General features: G+C 44.6%; 1 protein-coding gene across 1 annotated transcript; it reads left to right on the top strand.

Annotated features, from left to right (window-relative positions):
- Nucleotides 1-1,020: 1,020 nt before the first annotated feature.
- Nucleotides 1,021-13,311, top strand: LOC146172668 (uncharacterized). Its single transcript, XM_084584340.1, has 7 exons — nt 1,021-1,257; nt 3,019-3,212; nt 3,978-4,046; nt 6,882-7,140; nt 11,173-11,244; nt 12,092-12,181; nt 13,115-13,311. The coding sequence occupies exons 1-7, from the start codon at nt 1,021-1,023 to the stop codon at nt 13,202-13,204; spliced, it is 1,011 nt and encodes a 336-aa protein (XP_084440466.1). The 3' UTR covers nt 13,205-13,311.
- Nucleotides 13,312-14,243: the final 932 nt, after the last annotated feature.

The following is a 14,243-nucleotide window of genomic DNA, read 5'->3' as shown; positions in this document are numbered from 1 at the left end:
ATCTACGCACACTCACTACTCTGTCAAGCATGCTTATAAGAGGAGGCCTATTTCGCACATTCATTCTTATCAAGGGACCTTAAGGGTCCCAAAACGTACTGCTTTAAAGCATTTTTTTTTTCATTTTTTCACTACTTGGCGAGTGTATGCTTTCTTCAGCCACAGGTACCTCAGTACAGCTTCTGCACCAAGGCGGACATTATGTAAGTCGTATAGCATAATGATTAAACGGTTAGTTAGCTAAACTTGAGTAATAAAGTTTCTGGTTATGATTTTAGGGAGCATAATATTGTTGCAACAAAAAGGCCGTGAGTATAAAATGAGACCCCGGCTTGAAATATCGGGGGTAAAAAATATTGCCTGAAATCTCTCCCAGCATTTCACACATTCCACAATTGTAAAATGACGTATCTGGCGCAGTTATGCATCAAATACAGACGTTTTTATGCATTTGAGAATTTTGGAACGGATGATTCCCATTTTAACGACAATACCACGTGCAACGAGACCATTTTATATATTAACAGCGGGCGAAAACCAACTCCTTTTCAGATGCATATTTTTCACGCTCTGTATTTCGAGCGAAATAGGTGATTATGAAAACTTAGAGCTATTATATTAAGGGGCTTCACTTTTGCAGCCTTTTTCTGCTCCTTAAAACAGAAATGAAAGTGACGATTTATGCAGGTATTTAATTGTCTAACCATTAAGTTATTTAACGCGTGTAATGCGCGCAACTTTGTACAACCCACAAGAACAAACTAAACCGAGGAATCTCTCATAGTTTTCGAAATACGAATTCGTAAACAGAAAAACAGCACCCGACAGGAAACATAATGCAGCGAGCCATGCTTGGAAGAGACGGGCAGTTTCTTTTATCCCTAGATGTGGGGTGTACTGGACATCTCATTTTTTTTTTTTGCAAGCTCCTTTTTCACGTTCCCTTTGCCGCTTTCGGCGTGAAATAAATAATCCCTCTGCACAATTTGCTCAGGTATAAGCATCCGCGTGTTAAAAACGATGGCTGAAGTGATGCTGGACGAGTCTGGAAAGTACATGCTGTACACGGCCTACTTGCTGCTCTTCACGGTGCTGGCGGGGGTCAACGCACTCTTCAACGGAATCCTGACCTTCGCTTGCGGCTCACTCTACGTGAAGTTCATCCGTACGTGCTGCGCCATCGAGGAGCGAATCCCTCTTCCGCCGGAGGAGGCCAGGACGGCGGTGCGATATGCATACACTGTGTTAGCGTGGCAGGTACGTTTTTGCACTGAATCGTTCTACCTGGATCTCCAAAACGAAATCGTTCTACACTGAATTTGCTACACGAAAAAGTGGTCAATTATAGGCTGACGTAGAAGAGTGCTGGCTGGGCAGAGAGCAAAAAAAAAATATATCCGGTTCTACATGGTCTACGTCGCTTATTACCGAGTCGATATTAAGGTAAATGTGTGCAGTTACAGCGAAGGTGTGTGAGCTAGTAAGAACTTAGGTTTAAAATTGGAGGACACTCCACCCTTAAAAAATATGCCGTGACAGCGTTAATGTCTGGGCGACTCTTCTTGCGTGTCCCGTTATCGAGCATGCAATTTCCCTTCATCACGATGCCTTAATGCGTCCCTTCATTCTTCTCCAACTCAGAGAATCATTCATAAGCGACCACATGGTGTGATAACACACACACACACACACACACACACACAGATATATATATATGTACCGGACGGTAGTGTACCCATTTCACCCGTCCATCTCCAATGAGCTACTCGAGTTGGGAGTTGGCAGCTCCTGAAAACTCAGCCGTGCAATTTTGTTTCGTTGCGTCACGCAACAACCTGACTATAGTCACTGCAAGTGGAGTAGCATAGATTAAATGGTAATTAACAGTTTCCATGACTCCACGTCTCCGCGCTGCAAAGCACTGATCGACGGAGGAGGCTTTTGTGCAAAGTACCGGAAGCAGCAGCTTCCTGAAAAAAAGGTGTTTTTAAAATGGTTGCCGTATGTTGAGATACGGCAATAGTTACTGTGAATTTTATTCATGTTTTAGTTGTTTGGTGTACTTTTACCGCAAACATTTAGTTTTTGTTAAATAAAGTGTATTATCTGCCCGCATCCTGTAACGGCCTTCAGCGGCCAAGAGTATTGGAAAATGAATAAATAAATAAAAATCCGTACTATCGTGAGAGGTCGAAAATATACCGAATTTCTTTTTCATAAACAATCAAGCTTGATCGGAATCGACAAGGAAGCTATTACTGAGAACGAGAAAAAATTAGCTGCGGTTTAGCTTGTGGTTAAACCTAGAGTTACGCGAGAGCTATCTGCATGCTCAGGCTTGGCTTGAAAGTAAAGAAATGGCTTTTGCACGTAGTAGTATACTCTATGATTTCAGCTTTATTTATTCCATAGATACCACTTTTGACCACTAAAGCGCGATGAGGCGAAATCCTCTAATGCGCAGTGGTCCGAAGCCCTCCACTACGGCGCCACTTTTTTCTCTCTGTTTTCACTCCCACCTTCGCGATGACGCGATAGCGTAAGCTACCAGCCAACATATAAAGCCCCGCTTTAATCGAGTGGTATGAGCGTGCCTGCGTGGCCTAGGAACTGCGTGAATGCAAGGGTTTTGGCAGGCTGATTGTGATATTATCCTCCCATATGAAAGGGAGGCCTGAGTTGGCAACTCCTGCGAAACGTAATGTCAGGAAGCCCTACGTCCAGTTAGAGCTCGGCCATATCAACTGCGAGCTTTCGCCTCCCGTGACTACTACAACGACAGGCACGAACAGGCTCTATGAAAGGCGAGAATGAGGCCAATGTAGCTCTCGCCTTAAAAAACAGGATGAGTTTAGCTTTTTCGTAATGTTAATCACTATAATGCTGCTTCTTTTTAGTGAGGTTTGCAGAGAACATTTACTTTCCAAATATTCCGTCTGCTCTTCGCCGCACGACTAACCGGCAAGTATGTCCTGAACGTTTCTGAATGAAAAAATAAACAAAATTCACATTTCGCAGGTGTTTGTCTCTTCATGGTCTTTGTTCTTCAATACTGGCGGAGGCCTCGATCTAGAAAATATGGACACCTTCAACGATACCTCGCCATTCCTCCAGAGTCTGATCTTCTTAGTGAAACTCTACGGCATTCTTCAGGCGACTATCTGGGCGATGATACCAAGGCTTTGGATGGCATACTTCGCAAGGACGATCAGGTTTTGGACAAAAACTCATTACTACATAACTATCTTGTTCGCAGGCACGAACAAACATTTTCTTTGTGTGCAGGCGTGAAATGCTTTCTACAGAGTTTTGTGTTTGCTTTCATGGTTGTTTTATTACCTTACTGTTTAGGTGCAATGCCTGAGTTTGCGAGTTCGATCAAATGCACGGTGGCCGCATTTCTATATTGAGTTGAAGCTAATACCTGCGTACCGAGGCTTAGGCTAAGGATAGGATAGGATAGGATAGGAAGCAACCGACCAAAATCAACCCGCAATCAGCCACTAAAGTGTCCATCTGAATTCGCAGACTTCAGACTAAATCCCCTGATGAAACGCGGCTAAGGCTATTGAAATATGTTTTCTTCACATTCTAGGCCCCTGGCGTAAATGTTAAACATTTGGCAAGAAATTTAATCTTAAAATTGTGCCATACTGACACTTGCAACTTCAAAACGACATATATATATAGATAGAAAAAATTGACACTGGCGCAGAATAGTTACCACAGCTTTGATTAAAATAATGATTACCGAAATGGTGTCAAACGGAACCTGTGCATAAAGTACAGAAAGCGGTTAATTTTATAGTTGTGACAGCAGTCTCATTAAAAAAGTCAACTTCTCGTTCTCAGTAAGGGGGAATATTTACGGCACATTTTCATTCTGCAGGGCTAGCACAAGCGATCAGAGTGATGCATGAGCGGAAACCATGATGTCGATATTCAGTATCACCTTCACATTTTTTATGTGCTTGAAGGTGTTACCTGAGGGCCATTGGGCGTGACATAGAGAGCGTGCTTAACTCTCCTGAAGCGCCGCCTGAAAGGTGAGTGTGCATTTACGCCAATTTTTACCGAACCAATAGCTACATGCCATCTCCTGCATCATACAACTCTGAAACGTTTCGTTGAAAATGGAACGCAAAGCACCCAAGTTCTGTGCAACGTCAGTGCAAGTTAAGGAACCATAGGGTTTTGAATTAGTCGGAACCCTCCATTATGACGTCCTTATGTAGGCGATTTGTTTTACTAATGGGGAAGAATTCAAGGCATGTGATGGCTTGTTTTCTTCTTTTAGAAACAACTGTTTATAAACAAGCTCATGTTCAACGCTAGTTGAATAGGGCCGTACAGTACGCGGACTCCATCATCTGCTAATTTCGCCCCGGCTGTTGCCGCTTCTTGTTCTTCAAGGTGGCCAGACGTATCTCCTTTTTGCGATGCGTGCGCTCACTGGGCAACCCCCGGCGGAGACTCGCTAACAATTATAGCATTAAAATGGCACATCTTGCCGTTTGATGGCATGTTCAGTGTGCGAAATGACGGTAGAAGGCTATAAATAACAAATATTGTCAGTTAAAAGAGATTGTAATTATTTCGCAGCGTAATGCTCCGGTAACACGCTAGTTATACTGGCCAACAAGTACTAATTTTTTCAGCGGGCTGCAATTTCATTCATCTGCGAGGTTATGGCTACAGAAACCCGTAAAAGACGCGAAAAAATTACGAGGACACTTATTCTTTAGGATGTGAGCGAAAGTGGCATCTCATGCTTGTTAGCCTACAGTCCTCACTAAGATTGATTGCGTGCTCAGTGAATCACTGCCCAAGACTTTATATCGAGTGTATTCACAGGGTGTTCACTATGTTTGTATGGAATCCGTTTTTCATGTATATGAGGCGTGATTACGCTTTTTGGTCTGCAAGCGCTGGTTGTGTTTGCTTAGACCGCCTGTATGTCGGACACATAATTTCAGGTCTCGTGTTTTTCCGCGGCATCACTTACCCACTAGTACGTGCATTTTTACAGCCAAATTTAGTCCATTTAATTCTTACCGAATCCCATTGTATCTTTGAACGTTTCAGACGAAGTTTGTTTATGAGGGGTTTTTACAATAACTTGATTTGTATGATCTTCCCTTAAACAATCTGTGCTGTGTGTATTTTAAGGCAAAATCCTGTCTAGGCGCATGGAACGAAATCCCGAGCGCGAGAGTTATGCACGGTATTTGTGGGCGAGATCTGGCTACATCTCCTATTAGGAAGCGTTGGATCTGTGCGCGAGATTCCACGAGATGTGTTCTCCTTGTAAAGCCTTCCTACCATCTGCAATGCTCACTTAAACGCGCGCCAAGGAACGCCACGCGACAGGAGAGATCGTCCAAACACACTTGCCGGAGTAATGACAGATACTGCTCCTTTCCTTTCCTGCAAACCAATTATAATTATATGCGGCACTGCAATGAATGTCGATACAAGGAAAACGATGAATGACAAATCATAGGAAAGGAAGTGTAGAATTTCCTCATTCTCCTTTTAAAAGACATCTAACAGAGCCTCTAGTATTTTACTTTCGTCATGTAGCAAGACATTTTTTTTTGTGAGCTGCACACTGAGTCCCTGCCTATTAAAATGTGTATATTGAAAGAAACAAAAAGACTCCTATGTGTTTACAATCAAATGCCCCCCTTTGCGATTCCCCCGTAGCGATTGGGCAGTGCTTGATTGATTGCAAACATGCAATATTTTTTGTTTGTTAATTTTTTGGGCATACCTCATACCCTTAGTCGCTTCGTGAAGTTAAACCCCATAAACCAAAACCTTTTGTTTGGAAGTTATAAGATTCCATACGATAACACACTGCACTGGTGTTTGCTGATGAGCCCACGTATATTTTCTAATTGGATTGCACAACTTACGAAAAAACGGACATGATTGATCGTAAGTGCGAATCAGTTGTTTTACCGAAAGAACAGTTTATTAGCTTGAGTTTTCTTTTAAGAGAATCATATGCACAGGCCGCGTTGGAACCGGATTGGCACTGACTCTTAGTGAAGCAATCTTCATTGCCTCCTGTCTAGAGCTTTGGTGAATACTTGCGTCATATTGCGCATCGCGTTGATTTGACACTCTGTTATAACTTGTACGCCCCTACACAAAAGCGGAGAGACCACGAGAACCGCTGCAGTTATTCGTTTTCTGTAGAAATGAATACACTTGAATAAATTATTTGGGCAAGATGGCAAGCAGATTAGTGAGGCTGCTCTTCGCAGAACTTAGAATTAAGCTTCATCATCAGAAAAAGCTGGTGTTCAGCTTTGTCAAAACGCGTAGTCTTTCCACTTTTGTGCAAGGGTGTACATATATATTAATGCACATAGAACATAGTTTCAGTGTAATAAATACCACGTTGAAAAAGAAAATCCTTGTGTGGGCTAGCAGGTAATGTGTGGTTCGCTAACCGAAGACAGCGGATTCGAATCCCTCACGTTAGTCTTTTTAGGCGAAGTCATAAAGTATGTAATTTCAGGTGTGCGGCTGCCTTAGTCTTATACTGCCCGCCATGTATTAATCACTTTCTTTCCGCCCGTGACGTTTTTTTTTTAAATTTGATTGTTGGGCGATTGCTTGACATTTCTGCTCGATGCCATGAGGCAGCGACGTCATTACCCTGTCGCTGATGTCCGTTTTTCTACAAGACGAGCTCCAAATCTCTGTGGCGCTGAAAGCGTTTCATTCGTACCGGATAGATCCATCTTTCTCAATTCAAGAAGAAAGTAGATGCTTGACAAAGAAACTTCTGGGTCATTCTGGTTTCTTGTGTCATAAATCCTCACTCTTGCCATCTATTCTATGCACCCGTTTTGCTTCTTTTACTGCAGGATAATACGACGCATGGACATAATGAGAACTAACCTAGAGCGCGTCAAGATTGCGTCCCATCTTGCCTCGAATATCGTCTCGTCGGGATTCATTGTCGCCCTGGCCATCAGTGTCGTCAGCGTCAGCTTGGCCGTCCACTGCTCCTCTGCGGGAACAACGTTAAGCCCTAGGATCCGAATATTTTACGCCGGCTGGGCGATTTTGCAAGCGGTCAACCTGCTGTGGCCCGTCTTGGCGTGGCAGCGCATCAAGACTCAGGTACATGTATATTAAGTTCGCATGTTTGCGACTGCCTTCTCCTAAGCGAGATAACAGCAAAAGCAACAGAGTTCGATCGGTGAAGCAGTAAATGCCTATATTGCTTTATTTGGGGCCAAGGGTGTGGTCTTGAGGCTAGTATCTCGTAGCAAGAATTCTATAGAGACGCTTAAGACTATTTACGTGTGGGCAGGCGAAAACATTGATTTTAGCGCTGCCGCGTTTTTTTCGTTATTTATTTTTCTGCGAGATGTCGCGCACAAATACTGGCACATGTTTGGGACCTCGAGCTGCCGTGGAACGGCATGAAGTGTAATTTCGTTAGTGAGCATAGCTTTTTGCGTGTCACGTCCACTCCTGCACTCACTCCCACCGAGGCCTCTCATCTACGCAGCACACTTGTCCTTGAGGAGCCGCAGCTCGTTGTGCCCACCTTATCCTCCTGGAGTGTAACGGGCTTGGTCTTGACGCCACGTGACCTCCTCTCATGCCTCATAATACCTAGCTGGGCCTGATGACGGCGCGATGGCGGCATCTTTTCGGGACCATGTCGGCCTCAACTACAAGAATGGTCGCCAACAAAATTGCTTCTAACCAGGTGGCTTTCTCCTCAAAATCTCCGCCTCCAGGTGTTGACAAGTAGCAATGTCAACAAGAAACATTTTGGTCTTGTGGGTCATGTGTGCATTACACTGCGTAATAATGAGCACTTTACTTTTGATGTTATCCTTAGGCTAAGGTTCATAAAAGGGATATGTGCCAGGTGCGTCTATCGAGAGGATGTGTTATATTTCGTGATTATGCAGAACCAAGGGAGCCGGGGATGAGGATGATGGCTAGCGGAGGAGTATAGCGTTTGCCTTGCCTGTGGGAAACTGTTAAACGGCTCAAAAACGTTCATCCGACTCTCTTGGCAGACCTTAAAAATAGAGTTTCATGCTATTACGTAGAGGCAAATCTGACTTGGACGCCTCTGCTTGTGAGCTTCTCAAACACTACGCACTTACCATGCCACTGTAAGCTCTCAAGCAACAAGGGCTGGTGTGTTAACAACTGTGGGCCAAGCCTTTCAGCCAAACTATAATAAAAAGGTGTTGGGGGGGGGGGAGTCATAGAGGTCAACTCTTCTTTGACAATGATGGTTCAGCTTATGGTTCAGTCCTGCGAGCTTTGCGAGAGAGCCAACTTTTGTCTCTAGTTTCACATGGGACGGTTATGTCAGAATCAGCCTGCCAGGACCCTGGCAATGACTTTACCCCTATAGGCCACTAAGGCACTATATATGGGCCGACACTATATAAGGCACTATATGTGGGCTGGCAGGAGCTGTCAATTTTGCTCGACTGCGGCTCAAGGTCAAACGTGGCCTTTCCGAAGACTACGCGACGGGCTGAAACCTGGCGCAGTATTGCTAACGAAATAAAAACGGCAAAGAGCCCGCACTCTCTGGACACCCGTCTTCTTGTCCTGCCAAGAGCCCAGCATCAGTTCCTCCTACAGAGGCTTTTGTACAAATGCTTCAAGGAAACTGCTAGCACATTTCTTTCACGCGTATACGCTGGACACACCAATAATATATGGTCCACAGTCTCGGGGATGCCACAAGTTGAACATTGCGGGGAGTCCACCTGTCCGATTGTATGCAAGTACCTGCGCGTGAATGCCACGTTTAAACGCAGTTTGTGTAACAAGCGTGCATGATGGCGCGGAATTTAACGCGGAACATAAAAGGTTAATGTTCTATCAAGCCTTCTTAGACGAACGTGTCGGGCGTCTGGCTGGACCCAGTAAGCTTCCGTAGCCTTCTTCATGCAGTTCATTAAAAGACACGTCGTATCCGCTCTTGAAAAAGGCACAGCTATTTGGAGGCCTTCGCTAAAGGCACTGTTTGCTTCAGCGTCTGCCTGTTCATTTCCATGGAGTCCGCACTGGGCAGGGATCCATCTAAACATTATTCTACGGCCTTGCAATCGCGCAGATGCAAGAAGCTCCATAATGTTTAGTGCTAGAGACCGCAGTGTGGCGTAAGATATTTTCTAAAATTTGCAGTGCAGTTTTTGAGTCCGTGAATATACATCAATTTTGAGGTGGTTCCCCACATATGTAACGAATAGATTCCCGAAGGGCTTCAAGTTCAGTGGCGGTTGACGTAGAAGTATGTCACAAAAAAAAAAAAAAAAATGTGCATTCGTTTTCTAAGCACGTATGAACACAGCTGCAGCGAAAGCCTGTGCTTACACAGATCCGTCAGTGTAGACGTGAATATAATTAGGATATTCGGACTAGATGTGCGTCAGAGTAAGTTGTTTGAGCCCACAAAGTGGCACCATTGATTTCTTCAGTATCCTGGGAAAACGAAGGGGCATCAAAGGTTTATCCATCCCCCATGGTGATTGTGCGGGACGACATGGAAGGGCATATCCTGTTGGTACTTGCGACTGATGGCAGCGGAGTGCACTTGTTCGTCGAGAATCTTGTTCATTGGGTGAAAATGGTGTCGCGTAAGTGCTCGTAAATATACACGAAGTGGTTCGTGTGACAAGTATATAGATATTGGTTGAGCATGTGCCTCTTCTATTGTACCTTTGTTAGAGGTGCATCTGGGCAGTCAAAGGGATATTTTTAGTGCCTGCGGTTGCATGCTCTCTAAAGGCCGTAAGCAGGAAATGCTCATATTATGAGCACTGGCAGAATGTACCAGATGTAACCGACAGAGTCTCGAAAAATCTTAGTAATGAGTGCTGAGTGTGACCCCATTTGATGTCAGGAAGAATATTGCAAAATTGATTAGCCTTTTCTTCACCGTAATAATATTCGTCGACCATGATATCCTGCGAGCAATAATTACTCTCAAGAATCTGTGATTTGAGACCGGGTAACGGCCAACACATTTTCTCCGTAAATGCGATTACTGCACACTTTTCTGCCGCTAAAGTAAACCCTGACGCTGTAGGTACATCGATGGTGATGACACAGCTCGCTGCAATCTCGCACGTAGGTGTGGGCGCGTCGAACCAGAAGCCCAGATGCAGATGTCGTCAGCACATGCACTGATGTGGATATTAGTTGGCAGCTCACTCACCAGGCCAATTAGCGCAACATTAAATAAAGTTGGGCTGAGGACCCCTCCCTGTGTAACTCCACGACCGACCTGATAGCGGGTAGCATCTCCACCAGGCGTAGTCATGTGAACAGAGCGGCCGTTGAGACAGTTCACAATCCCGAGTCATCAAATTCATCAGGAATAGCATCACGGAGGACGTTGTCTTAAGCCCCCTTTATATCTAAAAAGACAGCAGCTACTAGTCGAAGGTGACGCTTTTCGTTTTTTACTGTCACCACAAGGTCGATGACGCTGTCGATGGAACAGTGTCCCCACAGAAATTCAGTCACCATATTTGGATAACGATTATTATCTTCTAGAAACCACTCAAGCCTTGCCAGGACCATTTGTTCCATAACTTTTTTACACAGCTTGCTAGGGAAATTGGCTGGTATGAAGCAAGTTCGAGAGGGGGCTTTCCAGGCTTCAAACGAGCAACCAGGTGGCTAATCTTCCAGTGTTCAGGAACATTACTAGAAGCCCATATATTCTTGAAGTAATTAAGTAGTGCAGTTCGACCATCCTTGCCTAGGTTTGATAAAATCCAATAAGTAATTTCGTCAGTACCAGGTGCAGATGAATGCCGACAAGAGGCAAGAGCAGCGTCTAATTCAGTTATTGAAAAGGGCAACTCGTATTGATCATTCGGCGAAGTTTGCGCAAAAACCTCTGCGATTGATGACTGTGTCTGGTTTGTGCCCACAACCAATTTCGTCCTTGTGCACTCCTGCCATGTTAACGCGTCCTCTTTTAGCTGGTTTTCACTTTCAACTATGCACCAACTGGTCCAACAAGCTACGCTTCTTGAATGTCTCCAACGGTGTCGTCCTAACCTCTAAGCTGCAAACTGCAGCCAATAATACTGTCGCGTTATTCCCTTAAGGGCAGAGCTTACACGTCCTCCAACTCTTTTTCCTACTGCATTTCAGGTCAACAAGATACGGTACATCGTGCAGGCAGTCGAGCTACCAGAAGGAGCCCCGACTAGTCTTTCAGAACACGTAAGCGTACATCTGCTTTTGTAGTTTTGTTCACTGAGTTTAGTTGTTGCTTCGCTCCCAGGCGTAGAAGCACCATAAGACTGTGCGTATGAAGCAGAACAGTTTCAGAGATGCATTGATGGATGAAATGCCAGTAGAATAAAATCTGTGAGGCTCTTTGGACCACTAAAGTGTGATAAGGCGAAAGCCATTGTTAGGCTGAGTGGTGCAGCGTTCGAGAAAGCGCCAAATGAAAAGCGCCGCACGGACGCCTGTGTCGGTTTGACGCGATAACGTAAGCTACCAGTACGAACGGCGTGGCTTATGGATAATGTGAATGTCTTTGGAGTGTGATTCTGCTATCGCCCTCCCATATGAAAGAAGAGACCCGAGTTGGCAGCGCCTGCCGAACGTCCAGTTAAGCTCGGCCATGTCAGCTACCGCCTCCCACGTAACGAAACGAAAGCGTTTAAGGCCTACGCTTTGATAGCCCCCTTTGGAGGATGTGGACCCAGGGTGGGCTTTGATTGGTTGCCATTTTGTGTAGCATCACATGACCTAGGGTGAGCCCTAGGGTGGCCGTCATCTTGGATGACATCACGTGACCTATGGTGGCCGTAAAGTGTGACACCTTCTGCAAACAACAGTATAAGCCATTAAAGGCCTTCGCCTTCATAGAAACCGGGAAATAGAAAGGGTAAGAAGAGGAACTTAAGTACAGGGCTACTGCAGTTGGCTGCGTCGCATTAGGGAAAGGAAAGAAGGGGTTTATAGATGGAAAGGAGGAATGGCGTGGTCAAGGTCAAATTCAGAGACATGCCTTTTGCAAGGCCGACAGGATGACTTATGAAAAGCCTGCCATGTGCAGGTTCTGCTGCTGCTGCAATGCATGGATAGTGACGATTTCAAAAGCTCGTTCGGTGGATTCCTCACAATCGAGCCCTCCATGGTGGCTAGTGTAAGTAGATCTCGTGCTTTATTTTATGCGAATGGCACACGCCGACTTTTCAATGGGAAATACATTAGACTAGTTAACAAGGGTCACAGTAGTAAACTTGCAGTGCTTATGGCCTGTCCATTCATTTCAACCAGCGTGTTTCCTGCTTTCACGAAAACAAATTTCTCTTTCTTTAATTGAAAGAAAAAAAATTGATGACAATTTTAATTAACCATCACTGCTGTCATTAGCTCCATGAAACCTTTTTTTCTGTTCATGCTCAGTGCAGGCATTATTAGTGTGAACGTTGTATCCATAGGTATCTTATACATGACAGCTGCTTCTCGAGCAGAACATCAAAAGCAAATTGTCCTGAACAATATTAACTCAACGAAATTCCTATTGCCGCGTTAGCACCTGATGCAAGCGCTGGATGCCTTAGGTTGACTAAATCTAAAGCACCAGTTTTGTTTTTAGTTTTTAAAACATATAGAGTTGGAACTCAATATTTAGGTGTTGTACTCTTAGGTAGCGGTAGCTCGATGGGCGCAATTCCGCAAGGCACATTGCACAGGGAAATATGTACGAGACGAAATCCCTTTTAGAGGAAAGAAAGCAGATGGGAAGAATTAGTTGTCGTTAGGAAAACAAATTAGCGCGAAAGCACTTTTTTTTTGACGGCTCCTATCGTGAGAAAAATCTTATCTTTCTGGTAGAGAGGTTGTGATTGGTTAGCAGTTGCGTAACCATTGCATAGCAGCTCGCTTCTGACGCAACGGCAAGTTCCGTAGTATCGCGCTGCAGTCGTCCCGGAAATGAATGAATGCAAGTTTTATTTGATAAAAAATGTGTCTCCTTCCAGCCAATTATAAAAAGGTGGCAGAAGGGCAGAACCTGTCCAACAGCGCTTTCAGACGTAGAGACTGACATGACTGTTCTTTTTCTCTCTTGCAGGTGATTGGAGCCATTGTGGCGTACATTGTGCTTCTGAGGCAGACTACGCAGACTCTCACGTCAGTTGGAGCGTCGCAGTGCAGACCGTAGTATTTGTTACCCGGCATCGATTTGAAGGGGGAGCGTCAGACAACGCCACAAGGAAAAAACGCTGTCACAAAGAAGCTTGTGTGCTGGGTTATCGTGCGCCCGTTACAGAGGAGAAAATAAACTTTAACTCTAAACAAGTCTTAACAATTGCGTTTCGGAGTTGTTTCAAACGTCATGTGGCCAAAGCTGCTCCTGGTACTTGGTTGATGAGCTGTAGATGGTCCACCATGAAAACGCCAGTAAGTCAGCTTCATGCAGTTCGTAAGAGACGTGTGAGCGTGTCTGGACCAGCAAGAACGGGTGTCCGCGTAATGTGGGGATGTTTTCCTAAAGGGGTAGCAACAAGAACTTCTGCTGTTTTGGAAGCCTACCTATCGTATCGTCGTAGATGCCTGCTGTAAGTCTGACAAAGTCGGCCGCTTTACCGAGTCTATCTTGATGTTTATTAGTAAAGGACACAGCTATCGCTTCATCTATGGAGAAGCGTTCCTTCGTATTGATGGCTGCTATTAAAGTTGATTGTACACATAGTCGACCCCATGGTCGACGGTATTGCGCTTCTAAGGGCTCGTTTGAAGCAGTGTTACAGAACTCTAGTGCCATTTTGTAGGAACCTCTAACAGTAATGCCAATTTGTACTGCTTAATTTTGTTGAGGGTGAGTTAGGAAGACCGAAGATGGCAAATTTTAATTTAGTGCTTGGGTTAGTCCAATATGCTGCACCCTTCCCTATGTCTTAGATGTGTCTACTGATACGTCTCGTAATGGGAGAAACCTTTGTGAATGTGATTTCAGGGTTTTAATTGTATGCAAACTCTATATATTGTTTTATAAAACTGAGACTTAGTTGGTACATGCTTGGAACAGGGCTCCAATGTATAAAAAATAAAGTTGAATAAAACGGAAATTTTTTTAGAAGAAATGGGCTTGGGCAGGACATGTAGTGCTAAGAGAGGGTAATCGATGGTCGCTTAGGGTAACAAACTGGATTCCAAGGAAAGGAAAGCGTAGAAGGGGGTGGCAGAAAGTTAGGTAGGCA

Source organism: Amblyomma maculatum, chromosome 11 (assembly GCF_055883805.1).
Source record: "Amblyomma maculatum isolate TAMU_Amacu chromosome 11, ASM5588380v1, whole genome shotgun sequence".
Classification (NCBI taxonomy): Eukaryota; Metazoa; Arthropoda; class Arachnida; order Ixodida; family Ixodidae; genus Amblyomma; species Amblyomma maculatum.
Note: the sequence above shows the minus strand (reverse complement) of the source record. Positions and strands in the feature narration are given on the sequence as shown.